The following is a 27,647-nucleotide window of genomic DNA, read 5'->3' as shown; positions in this document are numbered from 1 at the left end:
AATGCTATTTGAATCAACATTAGTATAAAATTCTTTTATGAATACATGTATTTATATTATGTTTTAAGCAACAAATACAATATATACTCTAAAAAATTTAATATAATACAAAATCACAGATATTCATAGTTAAAACTTACAAATTAATTCAATTGTAACTGATAAATACTGTTGAGAGAGAGAGAGAGAGAGAGAGAGAGAGAGAGAGAGAGAGAGAGAGAGAGAGAGAGAGAGAGAGAGTAATGAAATTTGACACGTATGCTCTATAAAAATTTCAATGACAACTTACATTAAGAATTGTATGTAGCAAACCGTATTAATTCAATTATATAAAATTTCATAAATCCTATTAAATAAAATTATATATCTATGAATTATTAAAACAAATACCATACATATTCAAGTTAAAAATGTGACTTGTGTTTCAGTAAATCAGTGCGTGGAGCCCCAACTGTTTCCACCAACTTCTGCAAGGATTTAACATCTTCGAGTGCATCGTGAGCATTATAACTTTCCTTCAATACATACTTCACAAGAACCTCTTGTCTGTGTCCAGGACCGGGCTTCATGAGTTCTGGGTACACGGCCCGGAAGAAAGGCAGCGTATCGATAAAACCGAGGACTCTTTTCTGAAACTCGCTGTAGAGTCCAGACTGATTCACGTGGTACAAAAGATGCCTCTTATCAAACGATGCATTATGAGCCACGAGGAAACATGGGCCTGTAGCGTCCAGCCAGTTAAGAAATTCCTTCAAGGATTTCTTTATCGGCAATGTTTCCAACGGTTCCCAGGTCAAGGGCTTTCGAGAAGTCCTCTTCATGAGTGTGCCATTTTGGTTTTTCAGTCCATTTATGTCTTGAGCCTTAGCATCGATTTGCCTGGTAGGCGTTACGTACTGCATGTACAAACTATTTTTGTTCACAGCCGCGATTTGTAAAATATCAACCCCTGTGTACAGTCCGCCAGTTTCCAGGTCAAAGAAGACGAGCTCTGCTTTTTCATAGGTTTCCAGATCTTGACTCTTTTCTTCACTAGCTTTATCAGTAGCTTCATTCGATCTCTTTGCAGCCTGACTAGACTTCTTGTTATTCTTTTTACATTTTCCCTCCTCTTTAGGTACTTCTGAAGCAGGATTGACCTTTGCACTCTCAGAAACATTGTTATACACATTTACCACATTCTGTTTTTCGACCGTCTTCGATTGGAGGTTACAATCCTTTAGGGGTTGGTATTTCTGGACCTCCTCTCTACGTACCGATATAGTCTCGTTCTTTGCATCGTTGATATTCTTTAATGCATCGAGGTTACTCTTCTTCGAACTGAAATCACTGGCAGGTAGATTCTCGATTGGATACGCTTTGGACAGATATTCTGAATTCTTTTCATCGACGGAGTATCTGTAACGTCTTTTCTTGTCCACGCGTTTTGAAGACTGGGTGAGGCCTGCGTCTGTAGAATTGCTGCCACGTCTTTTCTTGTCCACACGTTTCGAGGACTGCGAGGGGCCTGCGTCTGTAGAATTTGAGAGGCCTGTCTTACTACCAGGGTTTAAATGCTTCAGGGACTCTTCACTTTTTGCGTCGGTGGTTGGATACGTAAGACAGAGATACTTTTCATCATTATCAGATGCATTTGGATTTTTACTCACAGGTTTCAAAAGGACTCCTTGCCACCCATGAGCAGGAATTGGAGTGCAGCCTGTCGCTTCATTTAGACCCGTAGGGACATTTATAAAAGACACTTTCGTAAAATCAATCGGAAATGCATTTATTCCACCGGATGAGTTGAGATTTGTCATTGCTGCCGGAGGATAATAAACAAGATAGGAGGGAAACGCCACGCTCGGCTGTTGTACATTTGTAACACCATGAGATGACACGTTTGGCACAGGATGACTTGGTGTGTGACGTGGAGGATTCAGGACAAAATTCCCAGTAGGATTTATGGAATCCTGAAATGTTGATTCTTTTCTAGTTTGATGTGTGGATGATTGGTCAATGACAGTTGTTGTACTGCTGGTGGCCACGTTCCGGGGTGTATCTGAAAAAAAAGTAAACTCAAATAATGATACTATACTCATTTAGTATATTTACCTGGTTTCCTATATATTTACCTGATTTTCTATAAACACAGTGGTTAATTTCCTTGTTGGAGCCCTTGGGCCTATAATTATAGCATCCTACTTAACCAAGGTTGTGGCTTAGCTATTAATATTTCAAGTACCTGGGCTGTAATATAACACAAGAAGGAAACTGCAATAAAGAGATTAGGAGAATAGCCTAAGGTAGGGTAGCCTTTGAGAGAGAGAGAGAGAGAGAGAGAGAGAGAGAGAGAGAGAGAGAGAGAGAGAGAGAGAGAAACCAACATTATCGGGAAGACTAAAAGTGGTACTGGAAATAAGATTTGTAAAAAGTTTCATAAGGAGTGTGACATTGTACAGTTCTGAAACATTGACTGTAAAAGCAACAGACAAGAAACATTGACTGTAAAAGCAACAGACAAGAAACATTGACTGTAAAAGCAACAGACAAGAAACATTGACTGTAAAAGCAACAGACAAGAAACATTGACTGTAAAAGCAACAGACAAGAAACATTGACTGTAAAAGCAACAGACAAGAAACATTGACTGTAAAAGCAACAGACAAGAAACATTGACTGTAAAAGCAACAGACAAGAAACATCTGGATGGATTTGAAATGTGGATATGGAATAAGATGCTAAAAATAAGTTGGAAAGACCACAAGGTAAATGAAGAAGTGTAAGATGTAAGATGAGGCTGCTTGCAGCGCCTAAGCTCCGCCCACATAAGTGACGTCATTGTACACATCACGCTGACTATCATTTCCTAATCCTGCCTAGTTTAAGATCCAATGGAGATGGTTTGGACATGCTCTTCGCACTCCCCATGAGAGATTAGTTCACCAAACTTTCAACTGGGCTCCACAAGGCGATAGAAGATTTGGAAGTTCAAGCCCTACATGGTTGAGGACTATGAAGCGTGAAGTAGGAGATGATGAATGGAGAAGTATTGAATTAAAAGCTCTTGATAGAGACGACTGGCGAAATCTAATCGAGGTCCTTTGTGTCAATAGGTGTAGGAGGAGATGGTGATGAAAAACTGGGCAGGACATATTTTAAGAGTCAAACTGAAGGATACTATAGAAGGTAAATATAAAGGACAAAACCCCAGGGGAAGGAAAAAGATTATTATTAGTATTATCATTATTATCAATTGCTAAGCTACAACCCTAGTTGGAAAAGCAGAATGCTATAAGCCCAGGGGCCCCAACAGGAATATAGCCCAGTGAGGAAAGGGAAAAAATATTTTAAGAACAGTAACATTAAAATAAATAACTCCTATATAAACTATAAATACTTTAACGAAACAAGAAAAAGAGAAACCAGATAGAATAGTGTGCCCGAGCGTACCCTCAAGCAAGAGAACTCTAACCCAAGAATAAGTGAGAACACTATAACACTTCACTTTACTTTGACGGGAGGGAAAGGGAACCCTACTCCCTACAGGACCTTCCAATGTCATTTCATCTTATTCAGTTAAAGTAAACGCACAGTCGACATTATTCACCAATTGACATGATTCCAATAACTAACTAAATGCTAAAGCATAAGGATTTGATGCGTCACCCAACCAAAGATTTAAGTCTCCACAAATAACTAATTCCCTTTTTCTCCATGATAGTCATCTCAATGAGTTCACTGAATTCTTCAGAGAAAATACTGGCATTTGTCCTCCGAGGTTTGTCAACTGTTACAAAGGTCAATAGTACAAAACAAAAGCTCAAAGTAGCAATAAAAAGATCCTTACCTGCAGATGTTCCATTAAGGCACTGCGGCATTGAGACTTGCAAGAAGAGAGAATTATCCTGGCTATGGAAGACTTCAGTGGCAGACTCAAGATACTCGTGCGAAGCCATCTGTAGAAATAAAGGATCGTCTTGGCCGAAGAAGTCTGGAGGAGCCGTTGGCACTTGCGGTGCAATGGATAATTCTGAAATGAATAATAATAATAATAATAATAATGTTTATTGGACAAAATGCTTACATACAAGAGATTTACAATACAGAATCGGTACAAGTCCACGTGGAGCAGAGCTCTTAGGTCAATAATAGCCTACAGCTAAAATAATAATGTAAATAAGAAAAATAAAATACAAAATTGATATAAATATACATTATATATATATATATATATATATATATATATATATATATATATATATATATATATATATATATATATATATATATATATATAAGATTATTATCCAAACACTAAAGTGATATGTATAATCATATAAAGAAAAGAGGTGTTGATATTATTGGTCTATTAGGCTTAAGTATGTATGTATGTATCTTTGTATGTAAAGAAAACTAGATAGACTACAGCATGTTTTTAATATAATTTTGTGTGTGTAATACTTTTCCGTGCCACGAACTTTGACATACAAATGCAGCGGACCAGAAAGTAAATATCGGGATGAAGTAGGGTAATGTTGAATGTAGATACATGTCTGAAATGGCTGAGTGGTACAGCCAAGACATCTAGCTGTAGGTCTAGGGTATAGCACTTGGTTCACGGTTGGTACGTAAGATTATTTTGCAGAGCAACCAACTGTACCTCCAAAAGGGAAGCAGTATCTTCTGAAAGTGAACACCTCCACACAGGCTCCTCCACTAGGACTAGCTAAGAAACCACGTGGCTCTACTCACAGATAAGGAGATAAAATTATCTCTCTCTCTCTCTCTCTCTCTCCTCTCTCTCCTCTCTCTCTCTCTCTCTCTCTCTCTCTCTCTCTCTCTCTCTCTCTCTCTCTCTCTCTCTCTCTCTCAACTGAAGCTTTGAAGCCTATTTTATTTATAGTAAAAGTATTCATCATTTTACTTTGGGTATAGTTAAATAGGCTAATTAGACCTATGGAATTTACTCTTTTTTTTTTTTTGGCTGTATCCATAATCGACCAATTAATCTCCCTTGGGATTCGTAAACCTATGGGTGATGGGTGCTTTAATTATGTCTGCTGTTCAATCTTGTTGTTGGAGGTACTCTTTTCCAGCACAAAAATATCCACAAATATACATGGACTTCGCCATGTGGCAATTACAAAAATCAGATAGATCGCATAGCCATTAATAAAATGAGGAGGAGGACTTTAAGAAATGTAAGAAGCTATAGAGGTGCTGAAATTAAAACTGAAAGCACCCAACAGAAATGTAGATGGAATACCTAGGTTTCATAATACTAAGCTTCTAGAAGATGAGCACAGAGAAACATTTGCAAGTGAATGTTGGTATTGATTTGCAGTCTTAGAGACTTTAAGAGACGTAGAACAGAAAATGAAGAATATTGCAATATTAAGAACATATATCAGTCAGTTGACAGTGAGGTTTTGGGACCTGTAGTAACAAGGACGAAGCCATGGGTATCAAATGATACTTATGATACTATAAAAAGGAGACAAGGACAGAAATTGTTTGTTGAAAGTTTTTGAGGAAGTCATGAAAAATGTAAAAAAAGGCATTGAATATATTTAATGAATTTCAAACATTAAGAAGCCCCAATTGTAAAAAAAAAAAAAAAAAAAAAAAAAAAAAAAAAACCTGACCATACTGTGTAAAACATCCAAACCATTTAGAAATCACACGCTTCCATTGAAATTCAAATTTGGTTTACTATAGAAGATTTGGAAGACCCAGGCCTACATGGCTGAGGACTATTAGGGGTGAAGTAGGAGATGATACATAGAGGTATTGAATGAAAACCTCAAGATAGAGACGACTAGCGAAAACTAACCGAGGCTCTTTGTGTCAATAGGCGTAGGAGGAGATGATGATGATGATGATGATGATGATGACTGTAGAAACTTTAATAACAGAAGAAGCTTGTGAGAGAGCCATGGTTGACCTTTCCATTTTAGATTAATATGAGACATAAGTCATCAAACCAACTGGGGTGAGCCATTCTTTGTAAAAGTTACTGTCCGTATAAGAGACAGATTATGGAATCGGCCCTCATATATAAAACAATCATGAATTTATCCGTGGGCCACTACGCTATGTGATAATCTAAACACCTAAGAAATGTATAGAACATACGGACCTTGTAGATCCAGTAAGGCATAGGAAGAGAAGACGATGGGTTAATGAACTAAGAAAATTTACGTGTATAAACTGGCACAGAAAGACCACAAACAGACGTGAGTGGAAGGACATATCTGAGGCCTTTGTTCAGTATACACACACACACACACACATATATATATATATATATATATATATATATATATATATATATATATACCACAAATTTTAAGTAATTTGTATTTTTCCTATCAGTACTTACCTTGAACTACTTTCTTAGGAGTATCTGGGATCTCCTCCCAACCGACCAGAGTTTTGTGTAGTTTACCCTACACCCGTTTTCTATGAGGGGTAACCTCAGGCGGAGTGATACGCGCCCTGAGGCTAACCCCGGGTCAGAGAGCATGCTTGCTCAGGTCTCGACCTCCAGTAAGTTCTTGGTGGTTTTAGGTCTAAGAATTCCATAAGGCACTTGGGGAAGGAAGGGCGGGCCATTACCCGAAAGTAGTTCGAGGTAAGTACTGTTAGGAAAAATACAAATTACTTAAAATTTGTGATTTGTTCCAACACGGAGTACTTACCTCGAACTACTTTCTTAGGAGACTTATACTTTAGGAGGTGGGAGTGGCCTTTAACCTTCTGAGACCGTGCTGAGATATATCCAAAGACCTAGATAGGAGGCTGGGTCTTGATGACCCCAAGGAAAAACGAGAATAGAGGAAACTACACAAAAAGCTCACCTTATTGTCTAAGTAACTCACCTCTGCATGAAATCCTAGGAGCCATGTCCTTCCAAAGTAGGGGTCCTTGTATCCCGTCTCAGAGTCCTATCTGAGACCATTAGGGGGAGGAAGAACAAGGGGGTTTTAGGAATGAACCTGTCTCTCTTGTACTTACTACCCGTGGTTATCACTGGGGCTACACCTTTAAATCGTTTGGAGCGCAGAAATGACGGTACCTATCGAGAACCCGTTCAGGGATTTTCTTGAATAGTTCTTCAAGTAATGAGCAGTGAAGGTAGACTGGTTAGCCCAGGTACCTGCTCTCAGGATCTGGCCCACTGCCATATTCTTCTCGAAAGCTAACATGGTACTCAGACCCCTAATGTTGTGGGGTCTGGGCTTCCCCGGCAGGGGGATATCTGCCTTACTGAAAGCCCTGATAATCACATGCCTCAGCCAGAAGGAGATAGTGTTCTTCAAGACTGGCTTCTTCACTAGGCCCGTGGACACAAACAGACTTTTGATCTCGGGCCGAAGTCTGGCTGTCCTCTCTAAGTATTTCCTTACGGACCTGACAGGGCAAAGCCGCAAGTCCCTCGAGTTGTCCGAGCGAGGAATTGCTGGTATTGAGAACCCCTCAAACCTGGGATCCCACACGGCCGGATTCTGGGTCTTCGCAACGAAGGATGGCACGAACCTGAAGGTGAGCTCTCGCCAACCCTTCGAGTGAGGGACTTCGTAGGACAGTCCATGTATCTCCCCTACTCGTTTAGCCGAAGCTAATGCCAATAGGAAAACTGTCTTGAGGGTGAGATCCTTGTCCACGATGTCCTTTAGGGATTCGAAGGGAGGTTCTGACAACATCTTCAGGACCCTGGCCACGTCCCACTGTGGAACCCGAACAGCTTGCGGGGGACACGATTGCTTGAAGCTCTTAATGAGCATCGAGAGATGTCTGGAGGTTCCCAAGTCGATGCCCTTCAGGAGGAAGACTTGACCAAGAGTGGCTCGTACTCCCTTGATGGCCGGGATGGACATGTTGACCACGTCCCTGAGATAAACTAAGAAGTCCGCTATCTCCGGGATGGAGGCCCGCAGGGGCTTGATGTTCTTAGAGGTGCACCCCTTAGTAAAGGTGGCCCATTTTGCCTGGTAGACTACTGCCGATGATCGCCTCAGGTAGCCTAACATCCTTGCTGCCGTCCCCGACGAATAGCCTTCTTTCCTCAGGAAATGCTCGATAACCTCCACGCGTGAAGGCGGAGGGACCGAGGGTTCTCGTGAAGCCTTTGAAAATGTGGTTGCCGAAGAAGGTCTGGCCTGTCCGGAAGGGGCCAAGGTGGAAGTTGTGCCAGTTCTTTTAGATCCATGAACCATTCTCTCTCCGGCGACCAGGGCGCTACCAAAGTCATCCACAGGTTGTTCGCCCTCCTTACTCTGTTGAGGACCTGTCTGAGCATCCCGAAAGGGGGGAAGGCGTAAACGTCGAGGTTGTCCAAGGGATGTTGGAAGGCGTCTTCGAACGCCACTCTTGGGTCTGGCACAGGAGAACAAAACACGGGGAGCTGTGCGTTCAACCTCGTTGCAAAGAGGTCCATCGCCGGTGATCCCCATTTTAGAATGATGGTTTTGGCTACTTCTGGGTGTAGGGACCATTCGGAACCCACTACTTGTCCCATCCTGCTGAGGCCGTCGGCCAGGACGTTCCTTTTTCCCGGAATGAACCTTGCTGAGATTCTGATCTGTTCTACTTCGGCCCATTCCAGAAGTTCCAACGTAAGGACGCCAACTCCTTCGATCTTAGTCCTCCTTGTTTCTTTATGTAGGCCACCACCATGGCGTTGTCGCACATCAGCGCCACGGTGTTCCCCCGGAGTAGATGGACGAACTCCAGGCACGCCCTTCGTACTGCCCTCATCTCTAGCACGTTTATGTGCTGGGTTTTCTCCTCGTCCGTCCAACTCCCTCTTGCTGACCTTCTGAGCAGATGGGCACCCCACTCCCCCCCCCCCCTTTGATGCATCTGTGAACAAGAGCAGCTACAGAGGGTCGGCTGCGAAAGGCATTCCCTTGAGGGTGTTCGACCTGCCACACCACCACTCTAGGACCTCCTTCATCTCCAGGAACACCGGGATCACCTTGTGGGGGGAGTCCCTCTGATTCCAACTCTCCTTCAGATTCCACTGGACCTCCCTGAGATTCAGCCTGCCCTGGGGGACCAGTTTCTTTAATGACACAAGGTGTCCTATCAGCCTCTGCCAGTCCTTCGCTCTCCTTGGCTGGTCCGACAGGAAGGGACGGAGGACTTGGTCTAAGTTGTCTAACCTCTCCGCGGAGGGGAAGGCTCTCGCCAACCGGGAGTCCAGAACCATTCCGAAGTAGGTCATCCTGGTGGAGGGTATCAACTGGGACTTCTTCAGGTTGATGATGATACCCAGGACGTTGCAGAACAGCAGAAGCTTTGTGCCTTGCTCCCTCAGTAATTCCTCTGAGGCTGAAAGTAACAACCAGTCGTCTAGGTACCGAATCAGGCGAATGCCCTGTTTGTGTGCCCAGGCTGAGACCGTCGTGAAGACCCTCGTGAAGACCTGAGGGGCTGTGGACAGCCCGAAGCAGAGGGTCTTGAACTGCAACGTCTGGGTACCCCATTTTACCCGTAGGTACTTCCTGCTGGAGGGATGAACGGGAATTTGGAGTCCCCTTCCTTCAAGGACTCTAAGACCAAATTCGAAGTGTCCATCTTGAAGTCGGTCTTGCACACGAATTTGTTGAGGGCTGAGAGGTCTATGACCGGTCTCCAGCCCCCTGTCGCTTTCTCCACCAGGAACAGCCTGCTGTAGAACCCCGGACCAGGGTCCTTGACTGGTTCCATCGCTCCTTTTGCCAGCATCACTGAAACTTCTTCCTACAGGGCTGTCTTTTTCAAGGGGTCCTTGGGGGCTAGCCATCCTGCCTGCTGATCTGGTATCAGAGGTGGGGGTTCCGCTAGGAAGGGTAACCTGTACCCTTCCTTCAGGACTGCCATGGTCCACGGGTCTGCTCCGTGGTCTTTCCATGCTTGCCAAGAGTGTTTGAGGCATCCCCCCACCTCAGGCTTCGGCAGGAGTAGGGGGCCTCCCTCCCTATCTTCTCCTAGAGGCGCGGCCTGAACGCCCTCTTCTGGACGCTGCATACGAAGGCCTATAGGAGGATTGAGCTGAGGCTGCTCCCCTACGGGAGAGCTGAGAGGACTGTGACCAGGCCGTAGTAGGGGTGTCTGTCCTGGGCTGGCTAGAAGCCCGAGGCAGTAGAGTAACATCGGAGGTAGTCCTTCTGTGTGCGGGCCTCCTCACTGGCAGGGGTCTGGGATCGCCCTGGTCCTTGAGTTTCCTGACCCTTTCAATTGACTCCTCAGCTGCCTTCAGGGGGAAAATAGAGTCATCCCACAGGGTTAGGCTTCTCAGGGACCTCGCTTCTCTGTCAGGGAGCCGTCTGGTGATCTTGTTGAGGACCGTGTCCCTCCTCCGTAGGACCCAGTTGGTGGCCTGTGCTAGTGACTGGTAAGACAGAAACTTCAGGGCCTTACCTCCCGAGCTAATCAGCTCCTTGAGTAAGGCCTGATTTTCTGGAACCGTGAGGTCGTACGATGCCTGGACGCCCACTAAGGTAGAAGCCCACCAATCCAGCCAGGAGACGTTCACAAGGTCCTTCGCTATCTCCTCCATCACGGTGGCTTCCGAAGGAGAAAAACAGATTGGTGCTGCTGAGGCCCTCTCTTCCGCAGCTCCCTGTCCTAAAATGGCGAGTGCAGGTTCCAGAGTACAGGCGCCTGCACGGTGGCCCTCCGGGAGGTAAAACTTGCTCTGGTCCTTCAGGCCCTGTAGTAGTTTGGAGGAACTCTGGTTCTTGGGAGCCTCAGCGTGGTTAGCCACAATCTTGTCCACGTGGGCTCTACCTAGCTTCACATCCCTGGCTAACGGTAGTGCCAGGGAGGGTCTCTGCTGGACGGGGGCATCCACCAGTCTGTTGAGACTGGACCGCCAGAATTCCTCGGAGGAGGGCTCGGGCTCGTCCAGCCTGTGGTGTCTCCGAATGAGCCCTATCACCCTTCGATAGGCTAACACCTCCGCTGCTGAACCCTCCCCTGATCGTCCAGCTCCTCCGCAGGACGAACTGCTGCTTGAGACGGGGCTCCTCCGTCGGAGGTCTTCGTACGTGGGGAAGACAAGGCCTTGGTCCTCTCCATCTCCTGGGGTTCTGGCTGAAGAACGGGCATAGCCGTCGAGACGAAGGCCTCCGTCCTCGGTCTATCCTTCCTCACGGAGGTCCACGTGTCTGCGGGACTGCTCGACGAGGGGAGCCGTCCTTCCCGATCCTGACGACTCAGGGATGCCTTGGAGGTCTGGACGCGGCTGCCAGACCGAAGGGGCGACTCTCTACGCTGGGCGGATAGAGCCAGAACCTTCGCGGACTTATGCCCGTCTGCTGGGACCTGGAATGATGACTCCCTCCGTCGGTCGAATCTTCCACCGGATGAGTATCTCTCCGGAGAATGGGCTCTAAGGCGTCAACTTGAAGAGCCTGGAACTGCTGCCAACTCCAACAGTCTGCTGCGAGGGATAACCACCCACTCCTCGTCTGGGGAGCCACTTCTTCTCCATTTTCTTCTGGGGGATCCAGAACGCCTCATCCCGTGGTGAGACCTGGAGCGGAAGCGCGAACGGGAGTGCCTCCTGCGGGACTTCTCTCGACGTCTTTTGTGTTTCCTCCGTGCTTCGTCCCCCGAGGAGCAGGAAAATGCCTCGACTGACGAACCCGACGACTTTTAGACCCGTTTAGGCGGGCCCAACTCATGCGAAGACGTAGGAGGGTTCCCTCGACGCTCGACAGACGCGGGGCCTGTAAAAAGACGTCTGGAAACGTAGCAGATGGCGCTGGAGGGGAGCGCGGACGCTCTTCAGTGGGGGCACAGGAACCGAAGCCCTCTCCCATTCTCAGCGGGGACCTGAAGGGCGTCTTCGGGGGTACCCACACGAGGGGGTCTGATGTCGGCGAGTGTTCCTTCTCAGCGGTACCTTCGGCTGCAGAAGTTCCTGAAAAACAAGCCCAAGAGGCTGGAGAAGAATTAGGGACATTTTTCCCCCACATAGGGTCATCAGAGGAGACGTGCCCTGCCTGCACCAGGACTCCATACCCCACACACACTCCCGACCCTCCCTCAGGCCCCGTACTTGCCTGGAAAGACGCCACAACCCCCCTATGTTGTAGGTCAGACTCCTGGGGAAGGGCCACGGACCTCTTCCCCTCAACGGACTTACCTCGTCCCCTACTCTGGGTAGGGGAGGGTGGCAGGGAAGCTCGGTCTGACGACACGCCCGGCGAAGCAAGGGGAGAAGAGATGCTCGCCTTCTTAGGCGACTTCTTCGTCGCCGCCTTCTTTTTGGTGCCGTAACGCACCCACTGCACCTCGTTCCAGGACACGCACTCCGGACACGTGGCGGTAGGGGAACACACATTGTCCCTACACGACGAACACAAGGAGTGCAGGTCTACTTCAGGTTTCGACAGGAACGCTCAGCACGATTTGCCGGAAATAGGCCCAGGACAACGGCGGGGATGCTCCATGACGCAGTAGGAAGCACTACGAGACACAAGAACGAACAGGGAATGCCAAGGGAAAAGCACAAAGGAGCCAAGTGGGAACCACGTGAGACACAAAGAGTCACACTGGGATTAAGGAGAGCGGCGAGATGATATCACGACGCGACCAGAGAACTTACTGGAGGTCGAGACCTGAGCAAGCATGCTCTCTGACCTGGGGTTAGCCTCAGGGCGCGTATCACTCCGCCTGAGGTTACCCCTCATAGAAAACGGGTATAGGGTAAACTACACAAAACTCTGGTCGGTTGGGACAAGATCCCAAATACTCCTAAGAAAGTAGTTTGAGGTAAGTACTCCGTGTTGGAACAAATATATATATATATATATATATATATAATATATATATATATATATATATATAGGCTGGGAGGAACGTAGAGAGTAGAGGTCCCCTTTTTGTTTTTGTTTCTTTGTTGATGCCGGCTACCCCCCAAAATTGGAGGAAGTGCCTTGGTATATGTATGTATGTATGTATATATATATATATATATATATATGTGTGTGTGTGTATACACACACGAGTACATTAGTAATGTAAATAACATATAAGCAAGCTTGTATAATCGATCATCACTGCTTTTAAATCGGGTTGTTGAATCAGTAGAACTTCAAAAGTTCAAAGTTGGAGCAAATGCTTTTTCGTTGACCAGGTGGACATGAGTCTTTTTATAGTTTATATATGACATATTTGTTTTTGACGTTGTTAACAGTTTATATAGGACATATCTCTTTTGACATTACTTTTTTTAGAATGATTTATTGTTAATTTGTTCTCTTCAGTTATTTATTTCCTTATTTCCTTTCCTCACTGGGCTATTTTTCCCTATTGGAGCCCCTGGGCTTATAGCATCTTGCTTTTCCAATTAGGGTTGTAGCTTGGAAAGTAATAATAATAATAATAATATTATCAAGTACATCCGAACTATTTCAATATAATTTTTCAATTTCCTATCAAATGCATATCCGGTTCATTAATCCACAAAGCCGTAAATGATTATTTATTAATATTGTAAACAGTTTTGGCTAAACAATTTTCAATCGAACATTTCTTCATTTCTCAAGTAGAACTAAAACCACAATTTCTTAAAATTTCATTTTTTACAACAAAAATAAACAAAAAAATTCTCTCTCTCTCTCTCTCTCTCTCTCACTCTCTCTCTCTCTCTCTCTCTCTCTCTCTCTCTCTCTCTCTCTCAGGACAAAGTAAGGACAGAGGATTATAAATGACTCACCGACCTGGCTTATCACGTGGGTCAAGGCTCTCTCAGTCTGACTTCATATATCTCATAAATGACTGGTTTGATGTCATGAATTCAAACCAAATGATTGGAGACTTGCAAATGCGCAGTGGATTTAGAATGCACATGGAACAGCAAATAAATGTAATTAATAAAGTGATAGACTGCGTGAGTAAAGTGAAAGTCAAATCTCTAAAAACCGGGTGTGATTACAGATTTCAGAAAGGGGTGATACTTTCGACAAAGTCACGGATTGGTCTTTTCAATATGGTGAAAAACAATTTCGGCGTTAACTATATCTTAACTCAAAGGCTGAATCAGGAATGCCTGGAACATTTCTTTGGTTGCTTAAGGCAGATAAACGGTCCATATGATCATCCAAATCCTGTAGATTTCAAGTATACGATGAGAACACTATTGCTTGGCAAAAATGTTGAAATCATCAGTGAAAAAACTAACTCTAATGGATAGTTTAACCATTAGGACATGTTGACTAATGTGTCAGCAAATGAAATAAAAATTCAAGGCAAAGAAAGGGAGATGGCGTTAGAAGTGTGCCTGACAACGCCGTCAGATTAAATAAAAAGTTGAAAAAAAAATATGACAGAAAACAAGATAGGAAAGAAATTAAAACTAAAAATTTTGTATTTTATTTCACATCTCTCTCTCTCTCTCTCTCTCTCTCTCTCTCTCTCTCTCTCTCTCTCTCTATATATATATATATATATATATATATATATATATATAGTGTGTGTGTGTTTGTGTATCAATGTCCATATGAATTATGATTTGTGATTATTAATATTGTATTTTGATGTGCCATTACTATCAATAAAAACAAACTATACCAGATTCTGATCTTGTATTTTTATCTATCATTGTTCTCTTGGTCTTAAACAGAAAACTGGCATCCCATAAATTTTAATTGATCAGAAAATTTCATGATATATCAAATGAAGACTAATATACTTTTCGTTCTTTCTTATCCTGTTAGGATATGGTTTGAATACATTGATAGTAAATACTTTACATTCTTTTCTATCATATGTTAGGATATTGTTTGAATGCATCGATAGAAAAAGACATTTATCCTAGTGTTAACTAACAAAATTTATATATACATATATATACCAAGGCACTTCCCCCAATTTTGGGGGGTAGCCGACATCAACATATGAAACAATACAAAAAGGGGACCTCTACTCTCTACGTTCCTCCCAGCCTGACAAGGGACTCAACCGAGTTCAGCTGGTACTGCTAGGGTGCCACAGCCCACCCTCCCCCGTTATCCACCACAGATGAAGCTTCATAATGCTGAATCCCCTACTGCTGCTACCTCCGCGGTCATCTAAGGCACCGGTGGAAGCAGCAGGGCCTACCGGAATTGCGTCACAATCGCTCGCCATTTATTCCTATTTCTAGAACGCTCTCTTGCCTCTCTCACATCTATCCTCCTATCACACAGAGCTTTCTTCACTCCATCCATCCACCCAAACCTTGGCCTTCCTCTTGAACTTCTCCCATCAACTCATGCATTCATCACCTACTTTAGTAGACAGCCATTTTCCATTCTCTCAACATGGCCAAACCACCTCAACACATTCATATCCACTCTAGCTGCTAACTCATTTCTTACACCCGTTCTCACCCTCACCACTTCGTTCCTAACCCTATCTACTCGAGATACACCACCCATACTCCTTAGACACTTCATCTCAAACACATTCAATTTCTGTCTCTCCATCACTTTCATTCCCCACAACTCCGATCCATACATCAAAGTTGGTACAATCACTTTCTCATATAGAACTCTCTTTACATTCATGCCCAACCCTCTATTTTTTACTACTCCCTTAACTGCCCCCAACACTTTGCAACCTTCATTCACTCTCTGACGTACATCTGCTTCCACTCCACCATTTGCTGCAACAACAGACCCCAAGTACTTAAACTGATCCACCTCCTCAAGTAACTCTCCATTCAACATGACATTCAGCCTTGCACCACCTTCCCTTCTCTTACATCTCATAACCTTAGTCTTACCCACATTAACTCTCAACTTCCTTCTCTCACACACCCTTCCAAATTCTGTCACTAATCGGCCAAGCTTCTCTTCTGTGTTTGCAACCAGTACAGTATCATACGCAAACAACAACTGATTTACCTCCCATTCATGGTCATTCTCGTCTACCAGTTTTAATCCTCGTCCAAGCACTCGAGCATTCACCTCTCTCACCACTCCATCAACATACAAGTTAAACAACCACGGCGACATCACACATCCGTCTCAGCCCCACTCTCACCAGAAACCAATCACTCACTTCATTTCCTATTCTAACACATGCTTTACTACCTTTGTAGAAACTTTTCACTGCTTGCAACAACCTTCCACCAACTCCATATAACCTCATCACATTCCACATTGCTTCCCTATCAACTCTATCATATGCTTTCTCCAGATCCATAAACGCAACATACACCTCCTTACCTTTTGCTAAATATTTCTCGCATATCTGCCTAACTGTAAAAATCTGATTCATACAACCCCTACCTCTTCTAAAACCACCCTGTATTTCTAAGATTGCATTCTCTGTTTTATCCTTAATCCTATTAATCATTACTCTACCATACACTTTTCCAACTACACTCAACAAACTAATAGCTCTTGAATTACAATACTCATGCACATCTCCCTTACCCTTATATAGTGGTACAATACATGCACAAACCCAATCTACTGGTACCATTGACAACACAAAACACATATTAAACAATCTCACCAACCATTCAAGTACAGTCACACCCCCCTCCTTCAACATCTCAGCTCTCACACCATCCATACCAGATGCTTTTCCTACTCTCGTTTCATCTAGTGCTCTCCTCACTTCCTCTGTTGTAATCTCTCTCTCATTCTCATCTCCCATCACTGGCACCTCAACACCTGCAACAGCAATTATATCTGCCTCCCTATTATCCTCTACATTCTGTAAACTTTCAAAATATTCCGCCCACCATTTCCTTGCCTCCTCTCCTTTTAACAACCTTCCATTTCCATCTTTCACGGTCTCTTCAATTCTTGAGCCAGCCTTCCTTACTCTCTTCACTTCTTTCCAAAACTTCTTCTTATTCTCTTCATATGACCCCTGACCCCACCTCAGGTCAGCTGCCCTCTTTGCCTCACGTACCTTGCGCTTTACTTCCACCTTTTTCTCTCTATATTTTTCATACTTCTCTATACTATTACTCTGCAGCCATTCTTCAAAAGCCCTTCTTTTCTCTTCCACTTTTACCTTCACTCCTTCATTCCACCATACAAATAGATAATATCATCGTCCTATAAGAAGGCACAAGAATGGGCCGGGCCATGGCTCAGTTGACGGTATAGAAAGAAAGAAAGAAAAAATACTGACCATCGTTTGGCCGACATTCCACGAAAAGAGCATAGGCCTATGACCTTTCAGTTTTAGTTCAATTCTCTATTAATTATGCCTTAAAATCATGCTTTCTATTAAAATACAACTAAATAAACATATTTCCTTCCATGATAATTTTCATTTAGGTGTGAAACTATTCATTATTATCTATATATAACGTTTTAATTTTATATATTACTGTTCTGTTTTCCCTGTTGAAACCCTTCGGCTTAGAGCAACCTGCTTTTCCAACTAGGCTTGTAGCTTAATTAGATAATAATAATAATAATAATAATAATAATAATAATAATAATAATAATAATAATAATAATAATAACCAGTTGTAAAATGGGGAACAAAATACATGGTAATATTTTGACTCAAAAACTTATTAGAATGAATAACCGAGTAAACTCCCAAATTAATTAAATTTTAGATATTTTAAAAATAACGACAGATCGCAAATAAAACTTGAAATTTATAAGATTTTTAAAAAATGATGAGCCTAAAGTTCAAACTTGTTCTGGCGGGGCTCTCTCTCTCTCTCTCTCTCTCTCTCTCTCTCTCTCTCTCAGGTGTGGTTCCCATAGAAACCAACCCAACAGCTGGTCCCTTAACCCACAGGCACCCGAACATGATGCAACCTGTATTTTTATAACCGACGGCAAATGAAGTCACGTGATTCGTGTTGCTTGGTGTATAGGCCTATCTTCCAGTTGAATTTGCACAACGTTAACTTGTATTGGTGTGTGGAATCCATGAAATTTTATAATTAGGACTAATCAGTCTCTCTCTCTCTCTCTCTCCCTCTCTCTCTAAACTATATAAGAATAATGCTAGTTTACTTGCCTTTCCTATATCCTTATTGTTCAACCGTTGTATTGCCTCTGGCATTTATCCTGACATTTTTAAAATAGCATGCGTTACTGTGCTACATAAGTCTGGTGATAAATCGGATGTCAATAACTATAGACCAATAAGTTGCCTTCCCTTATTGAATAAAATTTTTGAAAAATTATTGTACAATCGACTCTACTCTTTCTTTACTAGATCGTAATATCTTTTCTTCCTGTCAGTATGGCTTTCTGCGTGGCGTTAGTACAAGTGATGCTGTAAATGACCTTCTTGAAAATATCTACAATGCGATGAATAAAAATGAATACCTTGGTGCGGTCTTTTTAGATTTGAGTAAAGCCTTTGACACAGTGTCTCATGATGTGCTGCTTAAAAAGCTCGAACATTATGGAATACGTGGAAATGCGTTACTCTTACTAAAATCCTACTTAACGAGTCGTAAACAATTTGTGACCCTCGATGGCCATCTCTCAGAGGTTATGGATGTCAAAATAGGTGTTCCCCAGGGATCAGTCCTAGGACCGTTATTTTTTCCTCGCCTATATCAATGATCTACCTCGATCAGTAGGTAGGTTAAGCTCCATACTCTTTGCCGATGACACTACGCTTCACTTTAGACATAAAAATATCTACTCCCTCTGTGATACACTAACCAATGATTTAACTCATGTAAAAAACTGGCTACTAGCAAATAAGTTAACCTTAAATGAAAGAAAGACATACTTCATAATCTTTTCTCTACGAAGAGTTCCTGATAACATAAGGGTTTCTATAGGAAATCACACTCTGGATCAGAAGTCCAGTGGTAAATTTTTAGGGATAATTCTTGATAATAAACTAACTTTCTGTGAGCATGTAAATATGACAGTTAATAAAATTGCCAAAGTAATGGGTATCATATATAGATTAAAAGAGTATTTCCCCCTTATATATTATAAAACAATTGTATCACTCGTTAGTATCTCCTCACCTAAATTACTGCAATACGGCGTGGGGGAGTAGTAGTAGAAATGTCTTGCAACCATTAATTGTAATTCAAAAAAGACTGGTAAGAATCATAAGCTCCAGTGATTACTTAGCTCATACATCGCCACTTTTCCGGTCTCTCTCGATATTGAAGCTGGAAGACAATTATAAGCTCTCCTTAATGAATATGATGTTCCAAACACTTATTTTGAACAAATTTCCAGATTTAAGACGAAAAATAATTCAGGAACAATCAGTTCATCCATATGGAACAAGAAATTCAAACTTAACTCTCCCTTTCATACGTATTAATAGATGCGAGCAATCGTATCTATACCAAGGTATTAAACTTTGGAATACTCTGCCCGCTTATCTAAAGGCACTGCTTAGCGTTCGGTCTTTTAAGAAATCATATACAAATCTCCTGTTATCTGGGGTATTAAGCTTTATTAATAAATATTTATACTTGCCTACCCAACCACAACGCAAGTATGTTTCATTGTTTAGAATATTTTTTTATTTGTAAAACTAGTTCTTTTACTGAGTTTTTTGCTTAATATCTACAATTTTTTCAATGTATATACCATTAGCTTTCATATACCATCTTTCCTTATCATATAAATATGCATTTCCATTTGTTTTTAGGCTAAGATTCTCATTTATATGTATCTATTTGTATACATATGATTATGTATATGTATGCGTACATTTTGTATATCTATATCCATATTTACTTTATTTTTTATTTTTACTTAATTGATGATATTATTTTGTTGTATTATTGCCCGAAGAGCTCTGCTCCACATGGGCTTGGACTGAGTCTTTTTTTTTTTATTTTTGTAAATCTTTGAATGTAAATATTTTTTGTCCAATAAACATTATTATTATTATTATTATTATTATCTCTCTCTCTCTCTCTCTCTCCTCTCTCTCTCTCTCTCTCTGTGAATATGTTTATTGCGGAACTTTTATGCATATATATATATATATATATATATTCAGTGGAGGGTTGGATTTAAACCCAAAACAATATATATATATATAATATATATATTATATATATATATATATATATACGTCTCTTCTATTTTTTCTGTTCATTCTCTCTTCTCATCATCGTAAGTTAATTAATGTAATTAAGAATAAAGACAAGAAATTAAATCTTAAAAGAAACAATAAAAAAGAAAAAAAATATATTCAGTGAAGCTGTTACTTACCACCAACACGTTTAGCCGAGAAGCTTGGCAGATTCCGTCACAAACACAAACCACGTTATTAATTTAGTTTCGATTTCACTGTAGAATGAATGAGCGTGTAGTCGTACCACTAATACAAGTATAAAAGTTTAAATAATCTAAATAATAATCTTAGATCAAGGAGAAAACTTGAACTTTATACGACTTTACAATGACATCTTAGCTCTCGAACTTCCCGCCACTAAATGCATCACTGTGGCGGCAGCAGGGTTGCGAGATTATGTCCACTGGATTATCGTACATGAGCCTTAAAATTGTCGTTTTTCAACCAAAATTATCGTACACAGTTTCAATATAATTATTAAGGAGTTTATGATTGACTTATTTCTAAATATTTGAGTATAATTGTTTAATTAAACCCACACACACCTACATTGTTTATACCTTAGGTATGTATCGTACATCGTACTGGACCTAAAATAATCGTACATGTACGATAATTATCGTACGAATGGCACCCCTGGGCGGCAGTGTGGCCTCTGGGTCAGGTTGGGGGTTGCCAACTTGCCAGGTTTTCTGAGAAAAAGCCAACTTCTGATCAGCTGTAGCTTTAAAAAGGCAAACCTATTAGTAAAATTGGTCAAAAATATAACATTAAGGCCAAACTTTCTTTTTATGATATTGCTAACGGCCAACCATTTTTTTTAAAAAGGACAAAATTGAAGTTTTTGGACTGAAATAAAAGGCTAACCTGGCAACTCCGTGACAGTGGGTGTGTGGGGCAGGCAGCAGACGGCCAGTGCAAGCTATCTTCTTTCGCCTTATCAAACATTGTTTCCTTTCCGGACTTGAAATATATATTAGTGTATGCGTTATAAATATCACAAGACAAGACATTAGCGTCATTTGTTTCATAAAAGAAAAGATAATGGCAAAATTTCCGATAGTGTAGTAAACGCCAAATGTTTTTGCTATAGAACGGCTCCGCAAAATAATTTATTTCGGAGTGAGTGGATGACCTTGAGAACGGAGAGCAAATATTTATCAAAATGGATCGAGTATTTATTTGCACAAAGGAAAATTCCTCTGGGGATGGAGACCCAAATAGTTTGTCTTTTGGGACGAGAGAGAGTCAAAGTCAAAGTCAAAGTCAAAAACCTTTATTCCATTATAAAATGGTTATTCTGTTACATAACAATATAAATTATTTACATAAAATTCACAATAATTGGATTGTAAAAATTTAGGATATATATACATTCAAGTAAAATTTAAAAAAATATTGCCTAAGTTTCTTTTTGAATAAATCAGTACTAACATTTGTACATTTTCTTATTTCCAGAGGTAGTTTGTTCCAGCAAGCTGGGCCCCTTATCAGTGTTGCCGTTTCATGGATTACTCCCTAAATCTGGGGAGGAAATGAGGCTTCTAGGGAGTAGTTTGTGGGGTAAGAATTTTTTGTGGGATTGTTTGTGGACTAATAAATAATTTAATAAATTTGATTTCTAATAATATTAGCAAATGTAAAATATATTTCCAAAAAAAAAAATTCATTTTGGGTATGGAATTATAGATTGGAATTATGTTACTACCATGAGAAAGTTATATTTAATAATCTTATACTACTTATTTATTTTTGTCTGATTCTCCTCTTGGTGCGTATGAACACTTATTCCATGATAATACGAATGATACGTCGACAGAAATATTATCTTCTTTCCCGTTCCCCATATATATATATATATATATATGTATATATATATATATATATATACAGCCTGTAGAAGGGGATTCAACAAAAGCTCGCTGCAAGGTTTGTACTGGCTCTGTCTTCCAAGCACATATCAAGTCTATTGTTGGTCACAAGGAAAGTGGAAAGCATTCTGAAATAGTAAAGGCTCGCTCTACTATTCAGCAACCTTCCATAGCTCAGTCCATGGTCCCACAAGTTCAAGATCCTACGAGAGTTGCCGAACTGAAAGTTGCATATATATTACAGAGCATTCTTCTAACTTCTCGATAGATCATTTGGGAGAATTACTGCCACATTTAGACAAAAAAATCTGTATGTCTTCAAGGTTTAAAGTTGCACAGAACAAAATGTGGTAGGTTACAAAGAAATGTTATTGCACCCAGCTTTGCTAAATACCTGAGAAATTATATTGGAGAAAGTAATTTCAGCTTGATGAAAGCACGAATGAAGCCAACATTTCGTGTCTATCACTTAGTATTCGCTATTTCAGAGTAAAACAAAAAGTAGTGGTAGATACATTCTATCGATTGGTTCCATTGTAAGACTGCTCAGCAAACACACTTAATGCAACTGTGAGAAATGTTTGGAGGAGGATAGATTGCAGTAAGAAAATGGCAGGCATAGGATGTGATGGTGCCAGCTTGATAATAGGCTCTCACCATTCCCTTGTAACCCTGCTGAAAAATGACAACCCTGACTTGACTGTATTTAGGTGTATCTGTCACTCTCTACATTTGCTGCCAGCAAAGCCTCTGAAGTGCTTCCAACAGCGTTAGAGTTCATTATTTGTGAGTCACATAATTGGTTTTCAAATAGTCCTAAACGTATTCAGAAATGAAATATAACAGACTCTCGAGAGTAAAAAACCTAAAAAGATACCAGGGATGTCAGCAACTCGTTGGTTAGCGCGGTTAGAGGCTATGAGTGTTATTATTGACCAATGGGATGCACTGAGGCTTCATTTTCAGATAGTAGCATCTACAGAACGTTGTCACATGGCGAAAGTATTGAGAGATGCTTATAAAGACCCTCATAATGAACTATATTTCCTGTTTGTTAGGAAGGTGTTGAAGGAATTAGTCGGGGTAAATAAGCTGTTCCAAGCTAAAAGGGCTGATGTTACGATATTAACTCAAGATCTATTGATCATGTATAGAAATATAATGCAAATAATTGTAGATACTAGAGCCTACTCATCTTGCAAAGTGTCCAGTTGAACAACTTCCTGGGCTAAAATTTTTAGATTATATGATGCCGGTGTCTTTTATTAATTTTGGATTTGAGTTTAGAACAGCTGCATTAAAATGTATTCTTAAAGAAACTCAAATTACGCATGTTAAAGAACAATGCAGAACTTATTAATGTTGGGAAAACTGCACCCTAAACATGCTACCTCTCAGAGCAAAGATAACATATCCCCATTAGCTGCAAAGAATAGGTCAACTTTTAATGATATAGACCAAGTTGAGAATGAATGGCAGGCTTTATGGTTCAGAGAATGGCCTCAAGATTGCATGAAAGAGGTTTTTTTCATTCTGGGCATTAATTAACGAAAAGAGCAATTCAATAGGCCAGAAAAGATTTCCTAATATTTCATCCTTGGACTTAGCACTTCTTTCACTGCCATTCTCTAATGCCTCGGTCGAGAGGATATTTTCTCCAATGAACGTAGTACACAATAAGTTGAGGAACCACCTGGTTGTATGGAGCGTAGAGGCAATTTTGCAAATAAGGTATGGCCTAAAGCTTCAAAATGACACTTGTATAACTTATGAGCCACCTATTGATATGGTAAAAAATTTTATGGCTAAGGATGTAATTGAATACGAGGAATGTAACAGTGATTTGCTGGTTTTAGCAGATGAGGACGAAGAGGAATACTGATGTCAATTTGTTGTGTTTAGGCTTTCTAGCTATTATTGATTATTGCTTTTCTTCGTGCACATGTTAATTCTTATTGTCTCAATTTCTAAGGAATATCTTTGTTGCTGTTTTATCCAAGGATAATTGTAATTGTGGCACCCTATAGCCCTTGTTAGCCAGTAGGCCTACTGTATATTTTCAAAATAAAACGGGGAATTCCAAAACTTATCTTATCTATATATCTTTTGAAAATATAGAGCACTTAGATTTCCTATCACTGAATGATGTGTTCAAGGGAAATCGAATTTACAGTAAATTTGAAAAAAAAACAATTATTCATGGGATATTTTGTGGGAGCTTGAGAATACTTTGTGGGAATCTGTGGGGTTTTTGGGTCCCATTTGTGGGATTTCCTTCTTGACAAAACGGCAACACTGCCCCTTATTGCCATTGAGCGTGAACCCAAATCAGTTCGATAGCTGTCTACATATAGATTTTCATTCTGTCTGGTTAATGCATTCCTACAGTTACCAACTGTAGGAAATGTGTATAGCCAGTTGGGATATTCTTTTCTCAAACTTTTAAAAACAAAAACACAAACATCGTACATACACTTTTCTTTTAATTTTATCCACTTTAATTGCTGGAGGGTTGGGGTGATGTGATCGTGTTTTTTCACCCCAATAACGGCTACTCTACCTGCAAAGTTTTGGATTTTTTGAGCTTTTTCCATATGCATATCATTAGTTGACCCCCATATCTAAATACAGTAGTTTATTACACTCAAGACCAGACTTTCCACAATAAAAGCTCGAGTAGTATCATCAAAGTAATCTTTTACTCTACTTAAATACATTAGAATGCCACTAACTTTTCTACTCAGCTCGTCAATGTGAGTACTGAATGTCATGTACCTGTCCATGTGTAGACCTAGATTTTTCACATGTTGACTTATCTTTACTTCATCACCATCGCATTTTATTATAATGTCATTTGGAATTTTGCTAATATATTGTGAGCTACCCACAAACATGCACTGTGTTTTGGTGGCATTTAATAATAGCCCTTTTCTTAGAAAATATTTCTTAATTTTGAGCAATATTAGTTCAGCCCTTTTTATCAAGCCATCTAAATTTTCTATTTGATCAGCCAAAAGAACTTGGGTGTCATCAGCGTATTGAATTAGCAAGCAGTTTTCTATGAATTTAATCATGTCATTAACGTAGACTAAAAACAGAATTGGACCTAGGACAGATCCCTGTGGGACTCCAAATTCAACCTTTTCAATGCAAGAATTTACGTCTCCCAATCTAACTACCTGACTTCTATCCTTCAAGTAATCCTGAAACCAGTACGTATCAATGTTCCTTAAGAGAGAGAGAGAGAGAGAGAGAGAGAGACTATGAATAATACGTGTACAGAAGTAACGTTGTTACTGATCTAAATATATTTCATTTTGTATTCAATACTTTTTATGTATAGTTTATTTCCCTTCCTCACTGGGCTATTTTCCCTCTTTGAGACCTTATAGAGAAAATAGCATTCTGCATTTTTCAACTAGAGTTTTAGTTTAGTTCGTAATAATACACAAATTGGATCAATATTAAAGGTGTCGCAAAATTAACGTCTTCAATAATAATAATAATAATAATAATAATAATAATAATAATAATAATAATAATAATAATAATAATAAGTTGGTTCACAACCCTAGATAATGAAACACTTGTACAAACCTGGAATATGAGACAAAATGACTCAATTTTGTATCAGCAAATTTGAATAACAGTAATATAGGTTAAATTCTCCAGTCATAGTAAATTTACATTGGCTAAAACACAATTAATAGCAATATTAATAAATGTTGAAGGAGTTTCGGTAGTTATTACTCAATGCCCAAATAGCTAAGTTTATATAAACAGGAATATTATAGTTTTAAAAGTCAAAGGAAATTTTAGAATTAATTCTAAACTATTTTTACACGCTAAAACTTATTAATTGCTCAATAATTATCAAGAACTAACATATGTACACGTTAGGACTATTAATTTACATAGAATTAAAAATCTAATATTAAAACTAAAAATGTACATATAATTATATATTAAGAGGGTGACCATAATTAACTCATTTCCGTTTATAGAGAACCATAAAATATACAATTATGATGTTTTAATTACAATATTGATCATACACGTGTGTATCTTAGATCATTAGGATAAAATCGTAGTCATGAATTAAACGACCATGAAAAGCTACTGTCAAAATTTGTGTCCAAGTCTATTTTAGAGAAATAATATATATATATATATATATATATATATATATATATATATATATATATATATATATATATATATATATATATATATAATTACTATTTTTCAGCAATTTGAGTGTTACTCCAAGACTTATTATTATTATTATCACTTATTGTTATTATCATTATTACAACCCTACAAGGAAAAAACAGGATGCTATAAACCCAAGTACTCCAACAAGGAAAAAAAGCCCAGCAAGGAAAGGAAAAAAAGTAATGATCAAGTAGAATAAAATATTTTACGAACATTAACAACATTAAAATAGACCTTTCATATATAAACTATAAAAAAGATACTTATGTCTATCCACAAATTAATAGACATGTTTACTAATTCTCAATAATTTCTAGACAGCAGCTCTTCTAGGAAAAGGACAATCGAAAATCAAACCATTGTTCTCTAGTTTTGGGTAGTGCCATAGCCTAAGTACCATGGTCTTCCATTGTCTTGGGTTGGAGTCATCTTGCTTGAGGGAACACTCGGGCATGCTGTTCTGTCGTGTTTCTCTTCCTCTTGTCTAGTTAAAGTTTTTATAGTTTATATAGGAAACATTTATTTCAATGTTGTTACTCTTCTTAAAAATTTTATTTTTCCTTGTTTCCTTTCCTCACAGTGCTATTTTCCCTGTTGGAATCCCTGGGCTTATAGCATCCTGCTTTTCCAACTAGGGTTGTAGATTAGCAAGTAGTAATAATAATAATAATAATAATAATAATAATAATAATAATAATAATAATAATAATAATGCTAATTTTTAAAATGTACAGAAAATCTTACAGTAAATGTTGCCCACAACGAATGTACAGTACAACGTAGTAACTAATATACCATATTGCTGCCCATTACAAGCTAGACACTGGAATTTTGACTTCAAGGACAGGGCTGGGCAAGGCAGCCTGGCCAGTATTAATGTACTGTATTACAGGGTAATGTAACCTAGAAAAAGGAAAAAACTATTCTATAGCAAATGAATAGTTTCAGAATATATATATATATATATATATATATATATATATATATATATATATATATATATATATATATATATATATATATATATATCCACAGATAAAGGGGGACCCCCAGTGGGAACTCGGGGTTTTTGGGTGGGGAAAACATACTGGGGAAACGGTATATAATGGTAAAACAAGCCTTTCTTCTCTATACAATATACTCTGTAATACAATAAAACTTTACCGCCTGACCTACCAACAATTTGCAATTTGACGCAAAGGGCCTTGGTTAGATATCACCAGTCTTTCCCATCTTGAGCTTTTAAATCAATATTTCTCCATTCATCATCTCCTATTTCACGTTGGATACAAGAATTATATCAAAATTAACTTACCTGTTAACCCTCATCGTAATCTATGTCTCAGAAGACCAGTTCTAATTTAATGCACTGTCAAAGATACTCGTTGCAACAGGCCTTTGGAGCAAGAGCCCGGGCAAGAGTCGTCAATTAAATCTAAAAAACAGCTAGTGGTAAACAATGGGGTACGCAACTAAAGTGGATTATTATTATTATTATTATTATTATTATTATTATTATTTGTTCTTGATTTATTTTTTGCATAA

General features: G+C 39.8%; 1 protein-coding gene across 3 annotated transcripts; it reads right to left on the bottom strand.

Annotated features, from left to right (window-relative positions):
• Positions 1-6: 6 nt before the first annotated feature.
• LOC137624287 (uncharacterized) lies at positions 7-27,544 on the bottom strand. 3 transcript variants are annotated; one of them, XM_068354837.1, is made up of 3 exons: positions 4,643-4,699; positions 3,830-4,012; positions 7-2,041 (listed from the first exon to the last, which is right to left on the bottom strand). In XM_068354837.1, the coding sequence occupies exons 2-3, from the start codon at positions 3,936-3,938 to the stop codon at positions 405-407; spliced, it is 1,746 nt and encodes a 581-aa protein (XP_068210938.1). In that variant the 5' UTR covers positions 3,939-4,012; positions 4,643-4,699; the 3' UTR covers positions 7-404. The 3 variants fall into 3 exon arrangements, with proteins under 3 accessions (XP_068210938.1, XP_068210937.1, XP_068210936.1); XM_068354836.1 differs by lacking the exon at positions 4,643-4,699 and adding an exon at positions 27,418-27,544 and having other exon boundaries at positions 8-2,041; XM_068354835.1 differs by lacking the exon at positions 4,643-4,699 and adding an exon at positions 20,154-20,365 and having other exon boundaries at positions 8-2,041.
• Positions 27,545-27,647: the final 103 nt, after the last annotated feature.

The sequence above is a fragment of the Palaemon carinicauda genome, chromosome 31 (assembly GCF_036898095.1).
Source record: "Palaemon carinicauda isolate YSFRI2023 chromosome 31, ASM3689809v2, whole genome shotgun sequence".
NCBI classification, from domain to species: domain Eukaryota; kingdom Metazoa; phylum Arthropoda; class Malacostraca; order Decapoda; family Palaemonidae; genus Palaemon; species Palaemon carinicauda.
This window is presented reverse-complemented; position numbering and strand designations above follow the sequence as displayed.

Bases quoted from the DNA above. Each gene is read 5' to 3' on its own strand.
- LOC137624287 (XM_068354836.1), bottom strand. From the start codon at position 3,938: ATGGCTTCGCACGAGTATCTTGAGTCTGCCACTGAAGTCTTCCATAGC. The intron at 2,042-3,829 runs GTAAGGATCTTT...CTTTTTTTTCAG, and splicing joins CCTTAATGGAACATCTGCAG to ATACACCCCGGAACGTGGCC.